The sequence below is a fragment of the Mya arenaria genome, chromosome 16 (assembly GCF_026914265.1).
Source record: "Mya arenaria isolate MELC-2E11 chromosome 16, ASM2691426v1".
Classification (NCBI taxonomy): domain Eukaryota; kingdom Metazoa; phylum Mollusca; class Bivalvia; order Myida; family Myidae; genus Mya; species Mya arenaria.
This window is the reverse complement of record NC_069137.1, coordinates 41,297,967-41,309,424: the sequence shown is the minus strand read 5'-3', so window position 1 is coordinate 41,309,424 and position 11,458 is coordinate 41,297,967. Positions and strand designations below refer to the sequence as shown.

Here is an 11,458-nt window from a genome sequence, read left to right as displayed (position 1 = left end):
CTCTAGAAAAGGAAATATTACCGTTATATGCACAGGACACGTATTCTAGCGTAAATAAAATCAGCTTTCAGCTGTCTGCATAATCAGGCTATAAAAAGGGTAACAACGAGTGATATCGTTGGGCAGAAATTGTCCGGGTGGAATTGACATCGATACCGCCGTCTCGGTCGTCGACGATACGTTAGCGTTGACAACATTACTTCTTCTTAGTGTTTACATTTTGCAACGTAAGCCATTCAACACTTACAGAACACTTTACTACCTTAAAAACTAACGTACACAATGAAAACCGTCTGACTTTGTATGACTTTATTTGGAGGTAATTTTCATGACACGCCAAGTATTTCTTTCAAACAATACTCTATTAAAACCGCAGGCAAATCCCAAAAGTCATAAATCCAAAAATTAACACTGTTCGGAGAGATACAAACATACTAAAATCCCACAGCCAAGCCCACGCATCAAAACAGCTTTACTGATAAATAATGGCATAACCGCCTTGGGACGGTCAAGAAAACACTAGCTCGCTGAAACACGACGCTTCGGGGGATTCGAGCTTGTTTATATGACTATAACATCACACATGTCAAAATGTTCACGGCAAAGTTTGCAATACGTAATTTAACAGGGCGTGAACTGTTTCAGTAAAAGTCCTTAGCAAAAGATTAAATATGAGCTGAATAATATTTTTCACATGATTAATTATGAGAGTGTATCCGGGAAATGTATGGAGTGTGAGGATGAGAAATGTATTTAAAATGTTGACTGGAAATGTATGGAGTTTTACGAAGGAAAATATATGAGTATGTCGATAAAAAACCTATGAGGAGTGAAAAGGTAAATGTCTTGAGAGTAACAATAAAATATGTATGAAGAGTGAATACGGAAAATATAATGAGAGTGACAATGAGAAATGTATGGAGATAGAATACGGGAAATATATGGAGAGTGACAATGGAAAATGTATGGAGAGTGACAATGAGAAATGTGTGGAGAGTGAATACGGGAAATATATGGAGAGTAACAATAGGATATGTATGAAGAGTGAATACGGGAAATATATGGAGAGTGACAATGAGAAATGTATGGAGAGCGACGACATGAACTGTAAAGTGAGTGAGGACGGGAAATGTATGAAGAGTAACAATAGGATATGTATGAAGAGTGAATAAGGGAAATTTATGGAGAGTGACAATGGGAAATGTATGAAGAGCGACGACATGAACTGTAAAGTGAGTGAGGACGGGAAATTTATGAAGAGTGACGACGGGATATAAACAGAAAGTGACAATGGAAACTGTATGGAGAGCGACGACGTGAAATGTATTGAGAGTGAGAACGGGGAAGATATGGAGAGTGACGACGGTAAATGTATGGAGAGTGACGACACGAAATGTATGGAGTGTGACGACTGGAAACGCACGAAGAGTGTCGAGATAAATGTATGGGGTTGATGACGGGGAATGTGAGAAGAGTACCGATTGGAATTGTATGGAGAGTGACGACGTGAAATGTATAGAGAGTGAAGTCGGGAGATGTATGGAGAGTGAAGACGGGCGATGTATGGAGGGTGACGATCGAAAATATATGATGAGTGACGACGGGAAATGTATGAAAAGTGCCGATGGGAAACGCACGAAGAGTGACGAGGTAAATGTATGGGGTGTGAGGAAGGGGAATGTGTGGAGGGTGACGATGGGAAATGTATGTAGAGTTACGACGGGAAAGGTATAAAGAGTGACAACGGGAAATGAATCTATAATGACGACGGGAAATGTATGAAGAGTTACGATACAATATTTGGAATATGACAACGGGAGAAGTATGGAGATTAACCACGGGAGAAGTATGGAGAGTGACCACGGGAAATATATGGAAAGTGACTACGCGAAATGTATCGAGAGTGATGACGGGACATGTATTGGGAGTGACGACGGGAAATATGTGGATGGTGACCACGGGAAATGTATGGGAGTTTTTTTTTAATTTTGGTTATTTAGTTCACCCGTTGGACTGAAACAAAATGTAATGATGACAACATACTTAAACGTTAAAAGCGATGGTTAATTGAATAAGATAGAACTGTAAGTGCCTTATACCTTAATGCAAGTTATTTGTGCATATGTACATAGGAATATAGTCGAAGCTATATGCTTTTTAAATGGAAATAACTCAAGTAAGGAGCATTTTAATGTAATTAAACGTTGTCCAACTGTACGTACTGAATATAAATATATAACTATAATTAATCAAAAGGTATAATTTTGCATATGTATTGTGTTTGTATCAGAACTTAGAATCAAACGTGAACATTCTTATATATTAATAACACTGTACATTGTAAGGATATTATTTAAAGGAACTGATTTGTCTTGTGATTCAAATGTTTCTATATCAAGTAAGTATATGCTTTTCTACAAAGAGGGTTATACGTATTATTTCCGTCTTGTTTCCCTTGAACGGTCATAAAGTTTGTAAATACAAATGTACACGAGCAGCTGCTTTCATTATTGTTGTATGAGCCGTTAGAGAATATGGGAAGTACTCACTTGCTATATTTATAGTGATCTTCCGCTAGATTATTATATTGTCGAAACGCAATTTTTTTTTTTTTTTACACATTTCTATTTCTCTGCTACTATGCGCAACCTGATAACTGCTTGAAAATGGACGTTAAGTTAGTTCCTTATTCTTAATCATTTCGATTTTTTCTGCAATTCACATAGTTGTTAATCATAAAAGTATTATAACTAATTATCAAATAAGTGATTTTTTGCATATATGCAATATAATATTTTGAATAAGGCATAAGGAACTTGTTCCTTATTCCATATTAAAAAAAGGAATAAGGAATGAGGAACTAACTTATCGTCTATTACTTGAGCCTTGAAATACAAGAAAACTACAGGGACAAGCCTAGTGGATAGAATAATAACTATGCGGCTGTTTAGAGCAAATGGTTCTAAGCCACACACTCAACCCGCGTCATAAAACGTCAGAATACAATTAATCCCACAGTGTATTCGCAATAGGTCCTATTCCTTAACTTTATGATAATACTGTGAACAATTAGGGCCTGTTTCATTTAATATGTAAGTATATAAGTAAGCACCATTATTTCGCTGTTGTGCTACATAATTTCACCTGCATTCCTGTAAATTTAATTTTAGCCAGTATTTAAATGAAAGCATATTTGAAAAAAGGAATTACATGAACATGTTGCCGTCTTAAATGTTTCTACGGAACCGTAAGTACAATAATGCGGTTAAATAAACATATATAATGCAATAATCTGAATATATGCACTGCCAAGACCATTTGCTTAGTGTTAAGTATCGTCAATATGAGTTTAAATTTCAACCCCTAGAGTAGGTAAATATTTTCACTGCCACGTTTTGTTGTTGCTGTCCCACGAACTGCATTTTTTTTTTTTTGAAATGAGATGTTACTTACGGAAACTTATTAGCAGTTTTAATTTGATTAATCTGATTAATGACTGAAACCTGTCGCATATGCTGAGGTTTGAATCTGTTAGTTGTAGAACAGTGCGTCTCTGAATTGAGTTATCTTTATGACATGTGTTGGTACTTGTCTTGTTACTGTACTGGTCTATGTATCATTAAAATATGCAAAGGTAATACACTTAAAAACACATGGCCCTTGTAATTGTTAATTTCATTTCCAAATGCAAAAACTATCGTTCACCTAAGTTTTATTGCACTGTTATTTTCCATATTGTCCATGATATATCACGTTGGAATAAAAAAATCGTTATAACATACGTATACTACATTTCAAGTACTTAATCAAATTACAAGGGCTACTTTGAAACCCTTACGTTTTCGGTTTCATTGAACGGAAGTGTTTGAATAAACGTACTTAACAAACATTGTATAATTTATTGTGTGCTTGATTGGAGGGAATTGCGTAAGAGAGTTTAATATATTACCTGATCAGATATGATCGTATAATCATATTTTATGAAGACATTGTTAAAATGACAATATCGCCTTTCGTCAATATTTACATACTAACACGACGCTAGACAGCACCTGTATCAATAGTCATCAACTTCATTCTTTGTTTACAGCAGAAAAACTTGAGATCACTTCAAATCAAATCTAGACATGTGAAGCAGCAAAGCAACGCTATGAACAAAAACACATTTAAAAGTAAAGAAGAACTATCTAGTTTATAGCATCATCATGATTTTTAGTTGTTTTAAATGTTGATAATTATGCGTATGCGGTAGGTTAAGTGAAATTTTGAATATATTATATTATTTTGTATTTTGAAATAGTTTGTCCACATGTCAATGTTGGATTAAAATAGTTATATTCACTTTGTTATCCTTGTATTCTCTGAATACTAAAGGCACTATATTCTTTTATGGCAGTCATAAAGTAGTCTTTCTCATGGCTTTTCATACTTCATGCTAGTGTTTCCATATCATTGTAAGATGGATTTGGTGAAAATCTTAACATTACAAAACAAGACCATATATTCTTGGTATTGCTATTGACAGGCCTAATTCATTCTCTCTTTAACACCCTTAAAGGTACAATCTTAATCCCAAATAAGATTTATCGTAATTAATACAAATACTTCAATATACCAATTAAGGATTCATTATTTCGAAATCAACTGTTAATATAAAAGTTACCGAGTAAAATATGAAAGAAAGGCTCAGCCAACACCGTTATTTCACTTTCTGAAACTATAATAAATCGTAGTAAATCTTTTAGCACTCAAATCATTAGATACTATTTTTCATATAATAAGCTTTTAAATACACGGTTACAATCTTGTTATCAGTCATTCATTTATTTCCTAAATGCATTATTCAGGAAATAGTTAAGCGTTTATTACCCATTTTTTACGTTTGCATATGTATTGATTTTGAATAAGGGTGTCACTTTAAACATCATTATTTTGTTTACATACTATTGTGGGCATGAATTGAATGATTGTAAAAAGTACAGAGTAACATTTAGGTTGTTTTGTTATTTAATTAATATTACTTTTAAAGAATATTGCATTATGATTTGTTCTAAATCAAATCATGCGTTTTACACAACTCCATTACTTAAACATAATATAACAAGAGCTCATTTATGTCATAAATGACATTTTGCATTTTATTTCTATTTGCCTTGAAAAATATTATTTTTTGAAGTAACATCATACCATTAAGTGACTGTCATGGCATATGTCTTTACAAATATAATTGTACATGGATTCTTTTTGCATTAACAAAATTTGAAATATCACTTTGTAACTTTTTACATGACTCAGTATCTACAGAGTAATTCTTTACTATAAATCACTAAGTTGGAAATATATTTGGCGAACATGTCAGATATTTATTTGCATTTGGATGGAGATTTGTCGTTGTGATATAACATTTACCTTACAAGTAAAGCAACTTGAGATCATTTGAAAACTTCAATAACCCTTAAAACGCCTGGTACCAAATGTTAATCAATCAAAATAAAAACGCATGCACTGTAATTTATAACTTTTTTCGGCATTAAATACTTCATAGTGAGGTAAGGGTTATCTAAAAAGTTAAAACACTATACTTTTGTATGATGGATCGTAATTATATTGTACAAAGTACTTCATCTTAAAATTGGGTATAATTCAATAATCGTACTTTTAAATGTTGCTTTTTCCTTAGAAGTTTTGCATATAGAACAGATATGCTGCATATTTAACAGTTGTGTTGCTAAGGGTAAAGAAATGTTGCATATTAAAGAGAAGTGTTGCAAAATTGAACATCAATGCTGTAGAACCTTAATAAGCACTGAACCCGCAAGTATACGTAAGCTATGTTAAAAAACCATAACTCTTGGAAAATGTTGCATTTTGAACAGGAATGTTGTAAACTTAACAAAAATGTTGCAGTCATCTTTCTACCACCGTATGAAAGTTTGGCATAACAATTATCCTTTTTATTGGGTTTCCGACGATAAGATGAATGATTTTTTATGAGATGCTGTTCGAATAGGATTTAAGGTTATACAAGCGGTTTGCTTGTTATGTATAAAACTCAAAACAGTGACCTCAAATTTCTCCAGATAATAACCCATGCTTAATTCTAGTATAAAACCCGATTCAATCCGATAAGGCTGCATGGTTCTGCATAGTCAGCACATACATATGTGATACATTAGTTGATAATCCGTTTTTAAGATTCCTGTTTAAAGTTTTAATAATTTGCATGTACAAACACGTTCAAGAATTTTCTTATCATAAATTAGTCAAGTAACACAGTTGCTATAATTGCTATACTCCAACACACAACAAATATTTTCGCAATTTAACAGTTCTCTCTTAATATCAAAAGGTATGTGACGCATACTACGTATTGCTATTAGTCACAACGTATGTATTTATTGACGATGCAAACGTACCGAAAGTTTGCAACTTGTTTATGAATACTATATTAAAACAATACCAGTTTTTTACACATTATATCGTATCCACCGAGTACCATCGTCACATGTCGAGGCTATGATGTAGTTGCCGGCCAAACCAGAAGTACGAAATTCACAACGCTTCTCCCACGAACGTCACTCGGACTCTCCATCATCAAACGTCACTGTCTGTTACTGCTTCCATTTCAACTTTTGTTTTCAGGTTTGATGTTGATAATATACTGTAAATTAGTTCGATTTGTTCTTGAATCTGTTTAGTATACAGTATGTTTGAATACTATTCTGGACTTATATGATTGTAAGTTGATAAAAAAGATATACTCTTTAAATGTTGTTTGAAGTAATATCGTTCCTTTTTATAGCGTGTATAGTTCTACTAGAGCATGAAGGACATTCATGTAATTGATGACATAAATAAAAAATTGGCTTGTCTCATCATATAAAATATATAATATAAAACCATATTAACAGATACTTATTTATCTCCAAACGTTGGCATTACTCTTTTATCAGTTGATATATCAAACATAGATCAACGAAAGTAACGCCAACGTAATAATCTGTTTAATGGCGGCTCATCATTAAATTGAACATGAATGCTGTTGATACATTCAATTAAAAACATATATATATATATGTTATAGGCACATACATATGAACATGATAATAGTATCGACAAACACTTATTACATGATTATATAGACATGTACAACAGTGTATTTCTACGAAATATGCGCCTGGTGTGTAGCTGAAAGAAAGGACAGTCGGATTACCTAATTGCGCTACCAACTGAGCTACTTTGTTAACTTCAAAGACATATGAGCCGCGTCGCGCGATTTTGGGCCTTCGGACATATTTTTGGTATTACAATGTTTTAAGGCATTTGAATGCCATGTAATTTCAAAAAGATATTCTGAAAATTTCATGTTGATATCACTTAAATTGCGTAAGTTACGTGTTTACAAGTGAAATAATGTATTGCGCATTTTGAATAATAAATTTGACGTCATTCAAATGACGTCGTAATAAAAGTGCAATATTCAAATGACGTGCAAAATTATTGTATCAATATTACAACTAGCTTATAATTTAAATTATTTTCTTATCACAGAGTCTTTAAGGAACATAAATAAAAATAAAAAGAATGAATCATTTTTGTATTTTTAATACATTTGGCCGTTTTAAACACAGACTATCAATCCAGTCAAAATATGTCGGGACGAAATCCATGGTTGCTATGGAAACATGAGTAAGCCAATGGTCATAAATTATCGAGAAAATGATGCACCAATGACAAACCTTAAAAAGAAAGAAGTAAGGAAGAAATTGATTTACATAGAAAAAAAATCATTATTTTTGGCATTTTTTATTAATGATTATTTCATTGGTAATAATTATGTCCGAAGGCCCAAAATCGCGCGACGCGGCTCATATATCCTTTTCACATTGTTTCATTTTTCTACAACACACTACGTTTTGGTGTTAATCATGTACTGTGGCAATTTCTGACAGTTACTCTTTTTCTTTGTAGGCTATCCTGAGTGTAGTAAAAACCGATTTTGCGTCGAATGGCCACCAACTAGTATCTATTTGTTTTAATAGATCGGACAAGTATCTATGGGCATGTACATAAGAAAATCGAAACCTAACTCCATGGTAAGATGAGTATTGTGCAAACTGAATTAAGAGTTTTAGTTATTTCATTTTAAATAAGTACAATGGATATGTTTTGTGTTTAACACCTAATGTTTGAAATCAAATCCAATACAAAGTTTTAACGCAATTATTGACATTGACTGTGATAAAAAACAGAACAGCGCCCATGACCCACAATACTGAAATCACGGCTGGTATTTTATTCGGGTGGTTAAATACTTTATTAGGTATATAAATCGCGTTCATTGGATATCCGAATTTCGGAGGCGTTCGATGCGTCTGTGTGTATATTATTGGTTCAACTCCGGTATATTTAAACGCTTTACTGTCGGTAAAGACACATTTTCTTCACGTATATTCTACTGATACGTGCTTTTGCTTCAGTTGCACTATGCATAGCATTATTATCATTTTGATGGATATAGTGGAGATTAATGTTTACAAATGAAGAATATTCTATAGCTAGGATAAAACTACTTCACACATAAGGACTAGAGTAGAGACACAATATCACAGTGAGGTTTAATATAATCATAACAATAGAAATAAACACTTTTCTTCAAGCGTTTACATTTAATTTTGTTACCTTTGGATTTAATGTACCATGAATCACAATTAATGCTGGTATCGCTTTGTAATCTGGGGGGGGGGGGGGCAATTTATATAAAGTAATGTAATTTTGTTTTAGGTAGTGATGCGGTTGTCATGGATTTGATATTACTCTGTGATAATTCAGAATACTTCTCACAGAATTAACGAAATTTGAAACATAACATACTCATGCATCGTTTCAGTAATATTATGGCTTCACGACGAAAACAGTCATATATCTATGATGATGACACAGATGAGGTTGATTTCGATTTCTACTGTTCTGACACGGAACAAAAATGTCAAGCAAAGCTTAACAACGATTGTGAAAACTGTAAGTTTGTTCATACTTGGACGAATTGAACCTTGAACGATTTTGAATGTTTTTTTTTTTTTAAAAGAGCATCATTGTATACAATACATATTTTATGAAACTTCAAGTTTTTCTTTTTAATTTTAATGGCACGCTTATTGGTGAAAAAAACTTATATATACATTGCACTTCAAAAGCATATCTCAATAACAGATCGGAGTTCAACTAAGACAGTTAACGTTTAAATATTCATTAAGTATAAAAACTTTATGTGTTTGTAATTTCAAATAAAACATACTGTCGTTTTTATTATTTTACGATTCATATTGATTTATTAAACAAATTTTAAAAGTTTGACAATTATAAAAAATGATTTCATAAAATATAAATGAATAAGAACAAATAAATAAACAAAAAGAACAACACATACTCGCAAATGGAAATATATATAAACATGTAAAGAAAGCCTTAATGAGTCAGCTATTTCAGATATTTCAATTTTTATTTGTACATGTAGTCGGAAGAGAAAGAAAAAAAAATATGTAAACACTATTTTCTTTCCAGTGATTATTTCACAAAGACCTGAACAAAATGAACTTCAAATAAAGATTAATAACGAATTGAAAGATGAGGAAATAGCGGAAAATGTCATGGAAATACGAGAACCGTATACACCATCAGATATAAAAGTTATTCCTCTTGACGGGGAGGAAGGTAAAAAAAAACAGCTTCCATAAAATCAGCAGGAAATGAGGAAAACAAAAAAATGGCATGTTCACTTTGTGCTAATCGTACTCGTGTTTTGAACGTATCTCAGTTAGAGAAGGGACAACACATTTCAATGCCAGGTAAATATGGAAAGCTTTATGAGCACCATGCAATCGTAATCGACGTAAAAAGTACGTCAGGAACACAAGTTTTACTGGAGCTGATACATTTTCGCAGAGACGAGAAAGATAAAATCATTAAAATTACCAAAAATGAGCAAACATATGACCTTGGATTTAATCAACTTTATATCACACAATATGGGCATCGCAGACATTCAAGGAAGGATATTGTTAAACGCGCAGATACAATTATGTGTGATTACAAACAATCTAAGTTTAAGAAATACAACTTTTTGCAATTAAACTGTGAACATTTTGCAACTTGGTGTGTAAACGGTAAAGAAGAATGTTTTCAAGTTCAAAAATGTTTAGACTTTCTTGTCAAAGTTACCACAGCAGTCTTTGGCGGTAGTAGTCGAGTGGTTAGGGCGCTTTTAAAACTGCTAATCATGAGTACGGATAAACTAGCGGCGTTTTTGTCTTACGCTGTTCCAGAAATTAGTATTGGGGCAAATGCGTGTGTTTACTTGTTGTATTGTATTGCAAATACAATATACGTATACTGGAACTACAGGACAAAAAATGTATGTAGGGCTTGTTTGAAAAGGAAATTGAAAGAGATGTGGTTAAACTTTGGAGTTTTTGTTGGATTAGCTGCTTTACAATTTGTGATTTACACTTTTGCATTGTCATCCATTGGACCTATAATAGGAAATCCGTTGATTGCCGTTGTAGTTTTGTTGTTTATTGCGTTGCAAGTTGCTGTAATAAAGATAATACGCGTCCTTAGAAATCCATTTCAAGTGAAGAAAAGGAAAATTAAAACGCCCTTGCAGCTTAGAGTTGCAGACATAGTGGCCTTCAGATATTATGGACTAGAGCATGTCGCAATTATTTCGGATATTACGGATGTAAACGAAGGATCACGGTCAGCAAGAGTCAAATGCATCCATTATGGTCTTCGCCATTTGTTTGCGAAGAGAGAAATTGTTGACGAAGACTTTGAAATGAATCTTGCAGTTTCATCATGGCATGTATATGACGTAAATGGCCCACATACTTATTCAAGGGACGAAAGGCTAAGTCGTGCCAGAAAAAGGGTCGGTGAAAAAAGATGGAAAATCACAAATAGATCAGACTTTTTATGCCACTGGGCAACAATTAAAACTACAAATGAAGATGACATTTTTTCGGAGGTCCACACTGATGAAAAGCTACCCGCAGGAAAGAAAGCAATTACAAACACTCGCAACGATAACGAGGAGAACATGCCAGTTGATCTGTTGAACACAACACCCGTGTGCATAGCTGAAGAGCTGAGATTAGGTGATGTTGTAACTTTTAAAAACGAAAAGGGTATACTGGTTAAGAAGAAAACGACAGATGATCAACAAAAAGAAGTGTTAATATATCTGATCATTCCTGAATACCCAATTGTAAAACGAATAAAATACACCGTAGACTTGAACACAAATGATATATATGTGTTGCATTACCACCCAGCCCGTTGCATTCCAATGCAAGAGCGTGTGAAACGGGCATTGTTTCTGGAAAAAAAAAACGTGTGCCCTTTTATGCCAGTAATGCACTCATAAAAGTCTGCATCGTAAAAGAAAGGTTATTCACAT

At 33.2% G+C, this 11,458-nt stretch overlaps 1 protein-coding gene across 2 annotated transcripts in view; it reads left to right on the top strand.

Annotated features, from left to right (window-relative positions):
- Positions 1 to 8,463: 8,463 nt before the first annotated feature.
- LOC128221205 (uncharacterized) overlaps positions 8,464 to 11,458 on the top strand; it is an 8,403-nt gene continuing 5,408 nt past the window's right edge. For both annotated transcript variants that reach the window (XR_008258917.1, XM_052929695.1), the window contains exons 1-3: positions 8,464 to 8,611; positions 8,891 to 9,021; positions 9,565 to 11,458. The exon at positions 9,565 to 11,458 is cut by the window's right edge. Coding sequence is in view for 1 of the 2 variants with exons in the window: in XM_052929695.1 (XP_052785655.1) it covers positions 9,767 to 11,425 (1,659 nt within the window). In the remaining variant the exon portion in view is untranslated. The remainder of the gene's footprint in view (positions 8,612 to 8,890; positions 9,022 to 9,564) is intronic.